This window comes from Megalobrama amblycephala, linkage group LG19 (genome assembly GCF_018812025.1).
Source record: "Megalobrama amblycephala isolate DHTTF-2021 linkage group LG19, ASM1881202v1, whole genome shotgun sequence".
In the NCBI taxonomy this organism is placed as follows: Eukaryota; Metazoa; Chordata; class Actinopteri; order Cypriniformes; family Xenocyprididae; genus Megalobrama; species Megalobrama amblycephala.
In genome coordinates this window covers 26,707,320-26,725,640 of record NC_063062.1, presented here as the reverse complement: position 1 = coordinate 26,725,640, position 18,321 = coordinate 26,707,320, and the positions used below count along the sequence as shown (strand labels likewise).

The following is an 18,321-nucleotide window of genomic DNA, read 5'->3' as shown; positions in this document are numbered from 1 at the left end:
CGCGCACTGTGGACGCGCCCAGAGGCGCAGTTTCTACCAACGCGCTCTAACAAAAAAATATTGCGCCATTGACTTTAGACCAGGTTTGAGTTGGTCTATGGCGCAGTCTATTTTCAGCTCCTTAAAATAGCAATGCGCGGGCAATGCGCCTGAACACACCTCCTTTTTTCACGCTCACTAGTTTAGCGACGTGCTTCTGTGGAGGGAAAAGCGCGCTTTGCGCGGGTGCAAAATAGGAATGACACATGCGTCGGTGTACAAAGTCAATTGCGCTGGGTGCAAGATAGGGCCCAAGATAATATGATAGAAGAGAAAGAAAGAGAAGAAAAAATGACAATGTGAAGAAACACAAGGATAAATTGAGAAAGAACAGAGGAGACAAGATGAGGGGAAAGGATAGAAAACAATAATGAAAAAGCAAAAGTGAAGAAGAGATGACCAAAAACTGAGAAGAGACAAAGACAGAGGAAAAGACGAGATGAAACAAGAGGTGAAGACGAGAAGAGACAAAAACAGAGGAGAGACTAAATGAAATGAGAGAATATTAGACAAAAGGCCAACTGAGATAAGATGAGCAGTGAAAACAAATGACAAGAGACAAGAACAGAGCAGATGAGACAATACAAGACAAGATGAGAGGACAAAATGAGACGAGAAGAGGAGAAGAACAGAAGATGAGACAAAAGAAAAAAAGAGAGGAGAGGCGAAAACTAGAGAAAGACAAGAACAGAGGAGAGGAGACGATACAAAATGAGAGAAGATCAGAGAAAAGACAAGATAAGCAGTAAGAGACAAAGAGAAAAGAAGACAAGATAAGATTAGAAATGAGAAAAACTGAGTTGAGACAAGACAAGGGGTGAAGACAAAATGAGAAAGAGAAGATGAGATGAGAGATATAGGGGTGTTGAAATTAATCGTTTATACGATGCATCACGATGCGGATGTGGGCGATTCTGCATCGATGCAGTAATAGATTCAAATAGCTTTATTGGCTAATATAATAGACCATTATCGATTATAGCCCACTGACGTTGGTCTGATGCCATTTGTCACATACACGCTTCTCGCACTAGGCTAAAATGGAGGAAAGAGGCGAAACAAAAACGAGTAATAAAATGCAAGTGCATTTGTGTGCGTGCATGCGTGCGAGTATGTGAGCGTTATTGGAACTTAAAGGGGACATATCGCGAAAATCTGACTTTTTCCATGTTTAAAGGGATAGTTCACCCAAAAATGAAAATTTGATGTTTATCTGCTTTCATCACTCGATTTGTGAGGTCTGATCGCGCTCTGACAACAGCAGTGATGTCTCACGCATATACTTCAATGAGTGCTAGACATCACTGCTGTTGTCAGAGCGCGATCAGACCTCACGAATCGAGTGATGAATGCCGTTGGACATAGTGGTGTATTAGAGGTAAAAAATGATATAAATACTGTTTGGTTTCTCGCACAAACCGATCGTTTCGTGTCTAAGGACATCAATGTGTCGTCACGAGCCGCAGGGTTTAATTTGGCTTTGTCTGTCGTGTTTTATTTACTCTTATAGTCCAAGTTCCCGCTGACTTGCATTATACCACTGACAGACGGCAGCGGTTGCAGTTAAAAATCATCATTTGTGTTCTACTGAAGAAACAAAGACACCTACATCTTGGATGGTCTGGGGGTAAGCAGATAAACATCAAATTTTCATTTTTGGGTGAACTATCCCTTTAAGTGCAATAAAGTTTTATATATTTCCATGTTTAAGTGCCCAGAAAACGTGAAAAAGGACAACCCAATAACTTTCTTTTTGCAAGCATGTAAAAAACCCCCTTGTGACGTAGGAAGGAGATCTTATTATATCACCGCCCCTTAATCTGCATTGTTTCCACTCATGGTGCCGCCATTTTGTTTTCGCAAGCAAAAACGGTGTACCAGTTCTAAGACCAAGGCAAAAGTTTGATTATAGCATGCTAACTGCTCTGTGGTTGGCTGCACAGATGAGCACAGAACACTATTTAGAGTCTTGTTAGCTTGGATATAGCCTGCAAGTTGACCCTGGCAAGCTTGATTGCTAAAAAGGAGCATTTCTGTCCAAATGATATTTTGGAAAAAATACTAGACCATTGACAGCATTTGATAGCAATCAGAAACGTTAGCCTTGTGTGTTGCTCTGTTTGGCAAACTGGTACGCTATGTATAGTGGGCGTCTGTTATGCATAAAAGATTGACATGACGGCACATGCTAGTCGATGAGTTAAATCACCTCCACAGCAACTACATAAATTTATCCACCAACCATTCAGAAACGTCCAGATGCATTCTAAAAGTTGTAACTTCTTCCTGAGTCTCTCCATCAGTGTCCGACTCCGGTTTGAACAATGTAAGGCTGAACAATCGTCATTTTGGCTGCGTGAGATTCTCCAGCTTTGTTGTTGTTGAGCAACCGAAGCACAAGCTGTTAAAGCTCTGCCCTCTTTTGGAAAGCCGGCAGGGGGCAGAAGCTCATTTGCATTTAAAGGGACACACAAAAACGGCATGTTTTTTCTCACACCCAAATAGGAGCAAATTTGACAAGCTATAATAAATGATCTGTGGAGTATTTTGAGCTGAAACTTCTCAGACACATTCTGGGGACACGAGAGACTTAGGGTCTTTCATATATCATTTGAACTGCACCAGAGTTCGTTTGGATGCCGACCGAGACCCATCTTTTCAGCGATCTTGGTCCGCTTGTCACGCTGCCATCCGAACTCTGGTGCGCACCAAACAAGCGGACCAAGATCGCTGAAAAGATGGGTCTCGGTCGGCATCCAAACGAACTCTGGTGCAGTTCAAATGATATATGAAAGCAACGAACCAAAAACAGGAAGATGAGACCCTAAAAAGGACAGAATCTTCACGCATATTGTTTTTTTCTCGCCATAGTTGTGAGTTTGCCCATCACAGGCATCAGATGCATGTCTCTGGGCAGCAGATCGTTTGTGTGTGTAACGGATGGATTCCCGCCGCTGTTTTGACTCTTTTATACATTTTATAAGCTCTTTTTGAGTTCCCAGCTGGCCAAAATACCATCATATGCAGGCTACTCACACACAACGAGCGCATTTACCTCAGCACACAGCATTGTTTTGGATGTTCGGTAATGCCGAGTTCAGATTGCACGATTTTCAAAGTAGTCGGGTCACTGTTCTTTTCACACTGCATGACTATCTTAGCCAGCATTCAGTCGCTGCTGTGTTCAAACTGCACGATGGATTGGCGACAGAAGGTCTCACACTGTATGACTTTACAATAGGAAGAATCGCCGACAACTCTGACAACCAAACACACACGAGACATGACAAGGAAACAACGCGATATCACGCGTTCAAGACCGGAGTTCTCTCGTGAGACTGGCCCTGCGTCTCAATCAGCTCCCTAGCTCCCTAGGTTGTGAATCAGTATATAATGAAAGTGAATGTGGCTGATACCCTGATCAGTGCCCTGACTACTGAACTAGGGAGCTGATTGAGACACACGGTGGGATTATTATTTAAAATAGTAGCCCGCAAGAAGCTTGAAATACAAATTGCGCTGATTTGCAGCGAAAACAACAAAAAGAAAAGAAGAATATGAAGGAGGATATGTTTGGGGAGATGCGAGGAACAAGGATTGTGTGTTCTGCAACGACAGTTGGAGCTAAATACATAACTTTTCAATGTGCTGCTGTTGCAGATGGTCAAGCAAATGTTTGTGCTTTGTTTCTGTTTGATAGAATTGTAATGTTTATGTGTACGAAGCCATGCTTGCTGATATTGTGGTCTATAACTCCTCCCCGAACTCCCCGCTGCTCTGTATCTTGCTCTCTCATTGGCTGTCGGTCATCACCGATGTAGTTTTCAGTCAGAACACTTTTCACACAGCAGGATTTTGAATCGCCTACAGGTCCAGATATTTAGCATGCCAAATATCTCACGGGCGTCGGCGACTCGTCGGCGATTCTCTCAGATGGCGTCTTTGCTCATTCACACTGCGTGATTGTCACTCGCGTGAATGAGCACTGATTTGCCTGTGATTTCGGGCATTTGTCGGCGATTTCTCAAAACCTGTCGGCGAGCCAAAATCGGGGCTAAAATCGTGCAGTCTGAACTCGGCTTAAGTTCCGTCTAAAAATAGGCAATGCATCATAAGATCCGACGGATCAGTTTGTGAATGTATCCCTATGCTTTTAGGTTTAGTATCTTTTGGTGATAAAATTGCCAATCTGAAAGCTAATGGACCAGGACTAAATGTTTTTTTTTTTTTTTTTTTGGTCCGGACCAAACAAACCGAACTACAAGTGTGAATGCACCCTTATATTACATCTTGTGAAAAGGGGCATTATAGGTCCCCTTTAAGAACACTACTTGACAGTTTCATTCGCTTTTAGTATTTATTGTTTATTAGTTCTAAATGCTCCTGTCGTATGCTGTGTTCAGACTTACATTTTGTTTGATGTTTGCTATATTCAGGAAGCAAACTTTCTTGGAGTAGATAAAATAAAAAGGGAGTTCATATATCTGACTGCTTGTATTCATTGAGGAAAATGTAGCCATGTGCACTAATATTGAAAATTGAGGATGCAATGCGTCGTGATGCATCGCGACACGTCGTGGAATCGAAACGAATCGTTGACAGGATAATAGTAATCGTAATCGAATCGAATCATGAAACCAGTGATGATTCACACCCCTAATGAGAGAAGAAGTAGAGACTGAAGAGAAGAGAAGAGTCCTGTCCTGTGCTGCTCTCTAGAGAACTGAGGATCATAATGAGCAGTGACATCCTCAGTATCTTCCCACAACACTTCAATTACATTCATTAAGGGTTAATCAGTCCTCTGTTACCTAATAAGAGCAGGTGGGATGTTACATGTGCCTGAGCAGTCGCTTGGAAACATCTGAAGCTCTACTGATGCAGTGCAGTGCTCTTGAAAGAAACAGCTCTTCTTTGGCAAATTGTCACATGGTTAATTGCACATAGAGTCCAGGGATAATTAAGCAGTAGCATCTCAACTTGATGAGCTATTTTGATGACATTCAAAGCATGTTCTCACCTTCCTACTACAACATAAAAACCAAAGAAAAACACAAAAACAAACATCCTTAAAGGATAATGCATAATAAGAAGAGTAAAAAAAATAAATAAAAATAAGTACAAAAAAGTACATTCTGTTAAAATATTCCATGCACACATCACTTGTAGCATCGGGAATTGTGGTTGAACAATACTGAACCATAAACACTGTGTTAAACAAAAGAACCTTATTGTTTACTAGCTAGAGTCTTTTATATTAGCATCCTGTCATACAAAGCAAGTGCTTGACTGTCTAATTTTAATGAAATAGGATAATCAAGACCACATTTCAAACATTTAAAGAATTTCAAAATAAAAAAGGTAAAGTGCAATTTATCAATGTTAAAGGTGCCCTAGAATTAAAAATTGAATTTATCTTGGCATAGTTAAATAACAAGAGTTCAGTACATGGAAATGACATACAGTGAGTCTCAAACTCCATTGTTTCCTCCTTCTTATATAAACCTCATTTGTTTAAAAGACCTCCGAAAAACAGGCGAATCTCAACATAACACCGACTGTTACGTAACAGTCGGGGTGTACGCCCCCAATATTTGCATATGCCAGCCCATGTTCCAGGCATTAGACAACAGCAGCCAGTATTAACGTCTGGATGTGCACAGCTGAATCATCAGACTAGGTAAGCAAGCAAGGAAAACAGCGAAAAATGGCAGATGGAGCAATAATAACTGACATGATCCATGATAACATGATATTTTTAGTGATATTTGTAAATTGGCTTTCTAAATGTTTCGTTAGCATGTTGCTAATGTACTGTTAAATGTGGTTAAAGTTACCACCGTTTCTTACTGTATTCACGGAGACAAGAGCCGTCGCTATTTTCATTTTTAAACACTTGCAGTCTGTATAATGCATAAACACATCTTCATTCTTTATAAATCTCTCCAACAGTGTGTAATGTTAGCTTTAGCCACAGAACACTATCAAACTCGTTCAGAATCAAATGTGAACATCCAAATAAATACCATACTCACATGATCTGATGCATGCTTGCAGCATGCATGACGAACATTTTGTAAAGATCCATTTTGAGGGTTATATTAGCTGTGTGAACTTTATGCTGTTTAAGGCAAGCACGAGCTCCGTGGGCGGGGAGCGCAAGATTTAAAGGGGCCGCAGCATGAATCGGTGCATTAGTTAATGATGCCCCAAAATAGGCAGTTAAAAAAATAATTAAAAAAAAATCTATGGGGTATTTTGAGCTGAAACTTCACAGACACATTCAGGGGACACCTTAGACTTATATTACATCTTATAAAAAAAACATTCGATGGCACCTTTAAAATATTTAATCCCAAATCAATTCATGGTGCAGAAACAAATACGAGTATGTCACTGGGGAGCAATGGCAGACAGTGGGAGTGTTCATGAAACTTGGTTGCAAATAATCATTATTTAGCATTATTCTGGTTCAATTTACTGGTAGATTATGGTAACTACATAATTTTGTGAACAAAAGGTCTTTTTTCTCCATTCATTGATGGAAGCTACACTATAAAATTCTCTAATATTTCATTATGTCATTGTAGATATTTCACCAGTCCCCAGTTTTTGAAAAGCTCTTAAAAGCATGAAATAGCGATAGCTGAACAACTGCCATTGAGATGAATGGGAATGCTAATGGCTTGCTTTTTGTTATTATAGACCTTGTCTCTAGTGGTGCAGAAATTACATACTGCACCCTAAAAAAAGCAATATTTGTGATCATAAGGAAGCTACAAATAATTTATCATGATTGGTTCAAAAACCTTTAGCACAACAGTTATCAAGCTGTCATTTTTTATTATTATTAAGCATTATTATGCAAACATCAGTGCTCTGTAATCACAGAACTGAATACTAACAAACCACAGTGCATTTCACTTCTTGCTTTACAGAAGCGTCGCAGAGACAAGAGACGTGTTCTTCCTTCAGCATTTCATCTAAGACATAAAAGCTATTATTTCCTACCAAGCACACGAGGGTAAAGGCCAACATCCCACCCCTTATTTTTGAAACTATTTCTAGAGACAAGAAGCTCCTCTCACAGCTCTCCTTCTGATGAAGGTTTGCAGTAATCCTTGAATCTGTCCGCCTCCCATTGAGAAGAGTTATTTAAAAATACACTGTACTGCACTCAGCACCAGACAGGAAGTGCCCCAGATTAGAGGGGCCTTTAACAACGATGACCTGGACACATACCCATTCATCATGAATTTTAAAACCCACGAAAAGCCCGACAGGAACACCTCAGATGCTAGACGCAGCTCTTGTCCAGCCACAGAGATCATTATTTGGTTCCAAAGTTGCCTACCTAACATAGACAGTATTGTAAGGCACCATAGACTTGTTCCAAACAGAAGGCAGCATTGCATGTATCCTTCACGAATTATGCAATCCCAGAATACATTGTAAAAAGCTCAAAGAGTCTTTTTTGATTGTAATTTCTTTTTAAGAATGTTGACTATGCCATGGCACAATAGGGCAGAACAATTCATTGAATTTCTAATCGTGCTTCCGATTATTATAAAAAAAAAAAAAAATCCACATTATTCTGCGTGCGTTTGTTTAGTTGTGAGAGGTGAATCACGAGTACTTCAGAGTGTAAAAATTCTTACCCAGCAAAAAAGGAACTATCAATGACGTAAGTGTAGGCTGATTCGTTGAACGCATGCGAAACACGAGCACCCACCATTTTTAAAAAGCCGTATACACAGCCTATATATTTACTCCACGAACTAACTAACACGGAAAACAGTGATGGATGGACATCTCAGCCTTATGCTAGGAGAAAATCCAGCGCGACTTTGAGCGGACCAAGCAAAACATGATTTTGTATTTCTGCTCAGCTAGCAACATTGGGCATTAGCCACACGGCAATACTTTTTCATATACTGTCTACTTTTTTTGTATAACAGTTCTGTCTAATAACGTATTAGACAGGACTGTTGAACAGATCGTAAACTAATGAAGACGGCTCAGGATCTGGCTGAGCTGTTCTCAGCGCCGTAGACATAAAAGTCTGCTGCGCCGTCAAAATAAAAGTCACAGTTCATGTCACTTCAGAGTTCCTACTGGCGGTGCGAATGCAACAAGGAAATGGCCCATGTGTTTATTTTTTTATTATTATTAAAAGATGAAACCAAACGAATGTACAGTTGACATTTGAGACTTAATGCTATAGAAAAGCAATAAAAAAAAATTCAGGAAGAGTTTTTTTTTCCAGCTTGTTTTTTATTTTTATATAAAAATATGGCATGCAGTTGCTTCAAACTATGGTAGAAAGCTTTTCAAAACATCATTCAATGTAAATTGTGATAATCGCAACTAATAATCGCAATTACAATTTCAAGGGAATAATCGACAATTATGATTTTTGTCATAATCATGCAATCCTATTAGACAGTATGGAAGCTTGTTTTCGCCATGGAAGAAAACTCACAACTGCAACTCGAAAACTTGTAATCGTGAATTGTAAAGTTAGAATTACGAGATATAAACTCGCAATTGCGAGTTACAAGTTTATATCCCGCAATTCTGACTTTTTTTCTCAGAATTGTGAGATATAAACTTGCAATTGTGAGTTATAAAGTCAGAATTGTGATCTTGCAATTGTAGGCAAGCTTCCATAGCAGTGATTATCGATATAAATTAAAAATGTATGTCAAAAAGACTGACGCTCAATGAATTCATAATAATCAGCTTATGAGAAAAGGTGTTTAAAAATGGTGAAAATTAAATTCACAAATGAAGATCTATGTGGACCTATAACTACTTTTTTTTAAGATTTTAGGTTAAAATTTATAAATATTATTTTATAAATATTTTGATGTTTTGAACTGGAAAGTATGTATAAAAACGTATCTATCTACTTTAAAAAAAGCAGTTGCTGATGTAGATGGTAGACATCCTTTTAAAGGACATACTAGTTGCTTAAATCCATTATTTAAGCAGCTACAAATGAAAGGACAGGCGTCTACAATAGCTAAAGAACTCTGTGAACATAAACAATGGATGGTGTAATTCTTGCCCATGATTACAAGTTATTCCTTTCACAATGTACTTCTTTCAGTAACTGCATGTTTGCACAATGTTCAGAGTTTTGTGGTTACCTTGAATGTCATCAGATATGCACCGGTCTAGGGAAGTGGGAGTGTGTCGAGATTGACTGTGTGAGTTTTTGTGTAAGCGAGGTCTAGTCTGTGGATCTTTGAGTGGTTAAGGATGCAAACAAATCTTTAGCTCTGTTTTTGACCAGGGTTAGTTTGACCTGCCAGCTGGAAATGCAAGGTCTCAGAGATAAACATACAACTGAACCCATCGACTCCACTCTCCAATCTCAGTGAGACGCTTTTGTTTACCTTGTACCTTGTGGCATCCTAACTGAAAAGGAACCTCACAAGTTTCTGATTTAAAATGCTCCAGCAACTCAATGATCAATGGTTTCTCAAACATACCATGAGTACACTGTAAAAAGTGGCAATGTGCAATTGTTACCTTCAAGAAACCTTTTCTCAACTTATGGTTTCATTACTTTCATTCTCTCTACATCTGTACAATGCACCACCAATGGATCTATTATATAAATTCTAGTGTGTAGGCATCCTAATGCTCAGTTGATTAACAAAGAGTCTGACTAAGTTAATGACTTTATACTATAATAATCTCAATAGAAACAGCACACTCAAATACTGGGTGAAATACTGAATTTAATTAGATGAAACTTTTTTCTTAATACTTTTAGTATTACATAAAAATAAACATTAAATCCTTCCACCATCTTGAAAATGGTCAGTGTACTCTTTGAAATGCATTCTGGGATCAGATTGTTTGCAAATGATAGATACTCATACTCTTTTTTTGACATCTTATAAAACACCATATTTTACTACCTACTGTTTGGAACACACTTGGAGCACATCTTTGATGCCTAAGGCCGGGTTCACACCGCACGCGTCAGCAGAGCGTTTTTTTTTTTTGCCGTCCATGTTAACAGAGGAGAGCATTCACACCGCACGCAGAGGCTGCGCGGCGGCGCGTTGCAGGAGCAGAGCAGAAGCAGCAGTGCCAAGATCGTTTCGGCGCTGAGTCTATTTCTGCTGTTCTGCTAACGCTCAATTAAAGTGAAAGTACACCTTTGAAGGACAAAATAAATATGATTTCACATAAAAAGTGCTCAAAATGCACTGAATAAGCATATCTAGTGTGTTTTAACAAGAATTGAAGTATGTCAGGAAAGAAAAGTAATATTAAAAAATATTTATAGAAGATTAACTCATTTAAACTTGCTTTTAATTATTCAGTTTGGGTTAAAATATGGTATTGTGGCGACCAGGGCGGGCGAGAGCCGTGAGGGAACGGCGCGAGGCCGGTGGCGCGAGAGTTAACGAGCTACACCTGGGAGGCGCACCGGCCTTGAGTCTCTCACGGAGGAGCTCCGGGAGCATAAAAGGAGGAGCGACGACCGTGGAGGACGAGAGAGGACCAGGCCTGGACTTTATTTTACGTTTTATTATGTTTGTGTGGCCGGCAGACGTCCGCGAGGGTCTGCCGGCATTACTTTCGTTTTGTTCTTTGTTTATTTTGAATAAAAGTTACGTTGAATGTTCGCCGGTTCCCGCCTCCTTCTTCCCATATTTACGAACTGTGTTACAGGTATATTATAAAAAACTAAATTAAACTAGCCAGGAAATATGATATATAAACATTATTTTAGTTATTACACAGACAGCTACATAGGCTCTTGCATACCCAAGTCAAACCCGAGTTTGCTGGCTTTTTTCACTGAGTTTGCTGTGTTGTAAACATGTTCATACGTCAGATGATGTAAAACACAAAGCTTACCTCAATTGTTTGCAGCAATGGATGACACGAGGCTTTATTTTTTATTTATTTTACGTTTATATGTGAGTGTTGTACACCCTGCATGTTAACAAACTTTCAAGACTATCAATGACCAACTTATAAAAACAAATTTATAGTTGTCTTTGTAAAAAAATGCTCACTTTATATGCCGCTGCTGTGACGCTGTACAAACGCGTAAATACTCGCACATCTCTGCAGCTGCAGTTCACGCTCACACGCCGCTGACGCATGCGGTGTGAACCCGTGCTATGATAGGTGACTCCCTAGTTTTTAAAACAGAGCCATAATTTAGAAAGGACATTCCACCAAAACTCTGACACTTAAAAATGTTCATAAAGACATTTAAAAAAATAAATAAATAAATAGAATCACTTCTCATGCGTCCAGCAAATATGTTTGAGCTTCCATTTACCATATTTAATGTGCTCTATGTATGTGCGTTGATGTTTATATGTGAATAAAAGCTTAAATTAAATCTGTTCATCATTTAAAGTGTTTGTTAGGTGTCATTAAAAATATCTTCATTTGTGTTTTGAAGATGAACAATTGATGACAGAATTTTCATTTTTGGATGATTTGTATGATTTAATTCTTTTTGTTAATCCTGAAGAGAGACACTGGCTGATAATCATTAGTTAGACATTACCAAAATGTATTTTTTTTCTATTTTATTTTATTCTTTTTTATAATAAAACATTTTGTGAATCAGAGGCTGTTCTTTGAAGTCCTTCAAACCTAGCATCCTCAATTACCTAGTGTACACTAGGTAGTTTGGTTAATCGGTAAAAGTCATTTGAACAGAAGTCTAAAAATGTATGTTTTGTAAAATTTTGGATGGATTCTCCCAACCACCCGCATGCGAAAACTCGATGGTTCTGCACAAATCGCCTAAGCTGTGTGACATTACCTTCAATTTCACCAAAAGACGACAACTTTGAGGCACTATTCATTTTGTACCTACATTCTACGATTAAAGGATTAGTCCACTTTTCAAATAAAATTTTTCACCCCCATGTCATCCAAGATGTTCATGTCTTTCTTTCTTCAGGCGAAAAGAAATGAAGGTTTTTGATGAAAACATTCCAGGATTGTTCTCCTTATAGTGGACTTCAATGGCCTCCAAACGCTTGAAGGTCAAAATTACCGTTTCAGTGCAGCTTCAAAGGGCTTTAACTCCCTCGGGTCGGCGGTCACGCCGGCGTGACCACCACGTTTTTTTTCTAACCAGTGTGAAAGAGACTCAAAATACTCCGTCAATGTTGAACTACAATTAAGAGCTATACACCATTTTAATCTGTGGAATATCTTCTTTTATTTGTGTACACTCAGAGTAAAAACAAAATGTTGTGCTTTTTGTAAAATAAAGAAAACTAACATGATGTGTGATCTCTCATCTCCCTCTGAACGAACTCCAATCTGATAGTTCTCAGAAAATGAACTGTAACTTAGTGAATACTAATCACAAAAAAATTAGACTTATGTCTAAAAAAACGTTGAAATAACAGGTTTTAAATCGTGTAAGTCAAAACGAAAACAAATATTCTGTGTTTATGTAATCTATATGAAAAGAGAGCCATGTCAGAAGTCCGTGATTCAGCTCATTATCCGCCACGCCCACGGAGCCAGCGCTATTCAGAGGCAAATACTGAGGTAATGCATGCATTCATCATCTCAATCGTGTATTTATTGTCTTGAAAAGTGTTTATCTGGATGATATAGCAATCTCTGGCCTCTTGTTAGTTCCTGGAGAGTCACATGGTTGTCCTTCTTTAGATTAATTTGTGGACTAAAGGTGTACAGAGCGCCCTCCGGCTGCAAGTATGAATTGAAAACACAGTATCCAGCGCTCACAGTGATGACAATAAATATTACTCCTGTGTATAGAAAATTGACATAAACATTTAACACAATATTTCTCAAAATGTGCATGCTTTTAAGCTAAAAGGCTATATGAAATGCCATAGAGGTAACATAATTGTTCAGACACTTTGCATCACAGAAATACATTATATTTTAAAGAATATAATAGAATACCATTATTTTAAATTGTAATAATATTTCACAGTGTTGCTGTTTTTTCTGTATGTTTGATATACACCATGAGCTTGAGACATGATCAATGTCTCACAGGTTTTTTCACAGCCTACCTGACTGAAAGAGCTCATTATTATGCAAGTCATTTCAGGTCATTATTATGCGATTCTTTTGTCTTCTTAGGTGAGAATCACTCATTATTCATGATGATTCACGCCTCCACGCATACTGTGTTTCTTGACAAAAAGTGTCTTACAAAATTTTAATTTCTCTATTGTTTTATATGAAGGAGTAGGCAGAATCATTTTTACATCATTCTGAAGCAAAAAACTCTAGTCTACAACCTCCAATACCCAGAAGTCTTGTGAACACAGATTTATTATATAATTTTTGGCTTTATTTCAGTGACTTAAGTTTTTTGTTTTTTCAATAACCACGCATAAACGTTATTCCTTCAAAAACACAAACATGTACATACATGTTCCTCACATATTATTGTAGCCTAGTTTGTGCTGAATACAGTGTAATGACACTTTTTCCATTAATATGTTTATGAACAACTGAAAAAAGCACAAATGTCAGGGCCCCAGAGGGTTAAACGATACCAGATGAGGAATAAGGGTCTTATCTAACGAAACGATCGGTCATTTTCGATTTTTTTTAAAATGTATATGCTTTATATAAACAAATGATCACCTTCCAAGTGGTTTCACCAAAACCACACTTTCGTATTCTTCAAAAAACTTACGCTGTATGTCCTACGCCTTCCCTATTCAACTTACGCTGCGTTTGTTCCGTAAGTAGAATAGGGAGGCATAGGACATACAGCGTAAGCTTTTTGAAGAATACGGAAAGCAGAAGCACGTGCAAGGCGATCATTTGTTTATATAAAGCATATACATTTAAATTTTTTTCGAAAATGACCGACCGTTTCGCTAGATAAGACCCTTATTCCTCGTCTGGTATCGTTTAAAGCCCTTTGAAGCTGCACTGAAACTAATTTTGACCTTCAACCGTTATATAAGGAGAATAATCCTGGAAAGTTTTCATCAAAAACCTTAATTTCTTTTCGACTGAAGAAATAAAGACATGAACATCTTGGATGAGTAAATTATCAGAAAAATTTTATTTGAAAGTGGACTAATCCTTTAATGTAAACTTTATAGTTACCTACACAATGTGTAGTAGAATATCGGATATCGATAAAACACGTTGTCAAATTATATTTTAAAGGATTATTGCCACTCCAATATACATCAGAGTATATTTTACAAACTTTAAATGTTTATTTTTTTAATAGTACTTATCTGTATTTAAATGTCAGAATCATAAAAAAAAACACGACGAGCGCTGAGCACGTCCATCTCGAAATTTAGCAGTTAATAGCATGACACACTGAACACTCTAATCACACCGGTGTGATTGTACACTTCAAAGCGTTAATCATCAAATGTAAAAATATTATTTTTTGGAAGCTGCATTCAAATCCATTTGGCTCAAAAATCTGAGGGGGCATGTGAATGGGCATGACACCTCGGCTTCAACACAAACACTCTGAACACACAGACCTAATCATCACTCCTCCTTCACGTCTTTTCAGCTATTTTTTTTTATAACAAAAAGCCTTGTTGAAGTTCACAGTAAGTTATCCAGCTATATATACTGTAGAATCTATTTAGAAGATGTATGTCATTTGAGATCTCCTGTCTGCCAATCTGTCTGCCTAACCACCTTAGTCAATCTCATAACGGCATGTTTCATTAGCAAAGTTCCGGTCAGGGCAGATGTTCATCTACCCCCTGCCGTCTGCCACCTGCTTCAGCCACCATCAGTCCAGAGGTGGCTTCACACGTGCCTCGTATCTCCAGCCGTCACTGTGACAGAAAACCACGGGCCCACATCTATCTTTACCCTATATTTCTCAGTAGGCCATGATGATCTAACTTCTGCTAGGCTTTTATGCTTTTTAAAGTTCATAAGGTGATTTTTTAAGTACATTTTTTATAAGATATTAAAATTCTATCAGATAAAAACTGCCATCTGAATCTAAATTAACACATTTTAATACTTGTTGGGGTATAATTGCGCCTTTAGGAAGGTAAAAGGGTTGAAGGAAATAGGTTTGAGAATTTTATATTTGTATTTGACTTTACAAATTTGAGGTCATGAAACTAAAAGGTGCTTATTAGAATGAGAATTTACAATTTTGATGCTTCTACAAAAATATCAACTGTAGAAAAATGTCGCATTAACACACAGTACATGCTGGCACCAGCTAGTCATGGTTAAAGTTGAGTATATGAAGGACACAAATAACCCAGCTAGCTTCCATTTTATATTATTAATAAACAATGCAAGGCCAAAGTAAGAAGTGCTTGCTGCAGTTTTTAGTTTAATGAACTAGAAAATACTGTTACTGTTCGTAATAAATGCATCAGCATATGTTATGTTTGTGGTCCAGTTTGAGGGTGTAGCTTTATTTATTACAAGTTTTTGATCTGAAATGCCGATTTGATGGCCTGTTGGGGCAGTTTTATGAGATGTGGCTCACAGAGAATTACACACGCCAGACTTATACTGCCATTAGTTGAGATCATTAACTTCTGTTCTGGGGTAGATTTGTGCCAGTGACATTTGCAGAGGCAAAAGGCAAAAGTGAATTAACTCCAAATCATTAATAAAACAAAATCAATCTCGAAGACAAATGTGGAAAAACTACACTAAATACCAATAAGTCAGTGCTTGTTTAAAAAAAAAAAAAAAAAAGACATATCAATTGTAACTGCATGGAAAGACAAACAGTACAATTCTTCAAAATGTTCCTTGTGTTCCTTTAGAGTTGCACAGCTTGTGATTCTGAGCTCTGATGACCCATATGTAAGTGCTCTCCCCTTGTAGTAAAAGCCTTGTGCCTGTGAGGTGGTGGGTAGGGCAGCTTGGCCAACAGGAAATAAATTGTTCTGGCTTTGGGCTTGGGCAGCCCTTTCATCGGCCACTGACCTCACTCTGTTAACCAGCTGGAGCTGCAGTGAGGCTGTAATTCCCTAATAAGGACGTCTATACCTCCCTGCAAACCCTCCGAACACTAAATTTGAGTGAGGGGGAGGCCTGGCAGCTGGCCGATTCCCCAAATTCCCATAATCCTTTAGTACGGCTCCTGACTCCACAGCTAGTGTTCAATCCATTCTCTGAATTTAGAGTGTGTTTATAGTAGAGGAGAAAGGGATCAGCTATTAAAGGCAAGTGGTTAAAAAGGAGATAAGGAGTTAAGAAGAGACTTGGGTGATAAAATCTTGTCACCACAAAGATTTTATGGAATTGTGCAGTACTTATTATAAACAGTATCTGTACACATCAGCATTATTAATTTTTAACTTGAAGTGACATCTCTTCTCTAATGACGTGTTTACTAGCACGAGGGCGTGGCAACCTGTCACTCACATGAGATCGACCAATAGCAAACCACAACCATACAAACAATTCCTGATGGAAAAAATCAAGTCCCACCCTACATTTTTTCTTGTTCGAGAAGCCATTATATAGAAGCTTGTTTCTGCCAAAGATATATATTCTGAAGCTTGTGACTTTTTTCTCAAAATTGCCAATTTACATCTCATAATTCTGACCTTTTTCTCAGCATTGTGAAATGTAAACTCGCAATTCTGAGAAAAAAAAATCCTCAGAATTTTGTATATTACACTTTATAACTTGCAATTGCAAGTTTTATCTTACAATTCTGACTTTATTTCTCATAACTGCGATATCCCGCAGTTTTGATTTTATAACTCGCAAACCACAACCATCCAATCAATTCCTGATGGAAAAATTCAAGTCTTTCAAGGAGTGAAAGAAGAGACTCGGGTGATGAAATCTTGTCACCACAAAATCTTGTTTTTTTTTTTTTTTTTTTTTTTTTATGGAATATTGCAGTATTTATTAAAAATGTTACCAGTGTACGTCATCATTATTTTTCTTTTTTAATTAATGCGTACTTATAATCTTTAATCAAAATAACTTCCTCTCCCTCTTGAAGTGGCATCTCTTTTCGTCTCTGATGACATGTTTACCGGCATGAGGGCGGGGCAACCTGTCACTCACATGAGATCGACCAATAGCAAACCACAACCATACAACCATCCAAACAATTTGTGATGGAAAAAAATCAAGTCCCACCCAACATTTTTCTTGTTCGAAAAGCCATTTCACAAGGATATACTGTATATGGAAGCTTGTTTCCGCCAAGGATATATATTCCGAAGATTCTGACTTTTCTCTCAAAATTGCCAGTTTACATCTCTTGCCAGTTTACAATTCTGACTTTTTTCTCAGCATTGTGAGATATAAACTCGCAATTCTGAGAAAAAAGTCTTTTTTTTCCTTATATTGGACTTTATAAGGCCTCATTTACACTAGTGCATTTTTGTTTTAAAACAGTGTCTTTAAATGAAAATGATCCTTGTCTACACTGGCGTTTTCAGTGTTTCAGAAACTATCTCTGTCACCACAAAATCTTGTTTTTATGGAATTGTGCAGTATTTATTATAAACAGTATCTGTGCACATCATCATTATTAATTTTTAACTTGAAGTGACATCTCTTCTCTAATGACGTGTTTACTAGCACGAGGGCGTGGCAACCTGTCACTCACATGAGATCAGAGGTGTCAAGTAACGAAGTACAAATACTTCGTTACCTTACTTAAGTAGAAATTTCGGGTATCTATACTTTACTGGAGTAATTATTTTTCAGACGACTTTTTACTTCTACTCCTTACATTTTCACGCAATTATCTGTACTTTCTACTCCTTACATTTTAAAAATAGCCTCGTTACTCCTATTTCATTTCAGCTTGTTTTCATTCCGGCTTGAAAAAAACAACTATCCAGATAAATCGCACCATCCGGATAGAGTGAATTTGATTGTGGTTGGATGAGAATAAACATAGGCTATACCATTCTGACACCCTATTGGTTTGTACGCGATCCATCACACCTGCACATGACACAAATCACGTCACACTCCAGCAAGGACGACAGTGTTGGGGGTCGTTACTCAAAAAAGATTATTTATTAAAAGTTATTATTTCTCTACTACTGGCTCATTTAGGCTATCAAACGGCTGTTTTCTCTTCGTCCTCTGCAAATTATGCTAGGTAGTTCGGTAGAGAGACGTTTGAATTAATTAGCGTAGCCTATACACCGGTTTTTAATCTTTTTTTTTTTTTTTTTTTTTTTAGCATGACCCTTTTTATTTATATGACCCATAGTCATATACAACCATGTAGCTAAACATGCCTAAACGAATTAATTTAAAACGAAACTGAAGGTAAACCTGCATTGCTCT

At 37.9% G+C, this 18,321-nt stretch overlaps 1 protein-coding gene across 7 annotated transcripts in view; it reads right to left on the bottom strand.

The window, feature by feature from the left end:
• Nucleotides 1-18,321, bottom strand: part of LOC125254769 (rho GTPase-activating protein 42) — a 186,378-nt gene that overhangs the window by 71,111 nt on the left and 96,946 nt on the right. Inside the window, exon 1 of one of the 7 annotated variants that reach the window (XM_048169578.1) lies at nt 11,085-11,189. The exons of the other annotated variants lie outside the window; for them this stretch is intronic. Within the exon in view, the coding sequence (XP_048025535.1) occupies nt 11,085-11,174 (90 nt within the window). The 5' untranslated portion in view covers nt 11,175-11,189. Of the gene's footprint in view, nt 1-11,084; nt 11,190-18,321 lie in introns of those variants that run through there. 7 annotated transcript variants of the gene reach the window in all.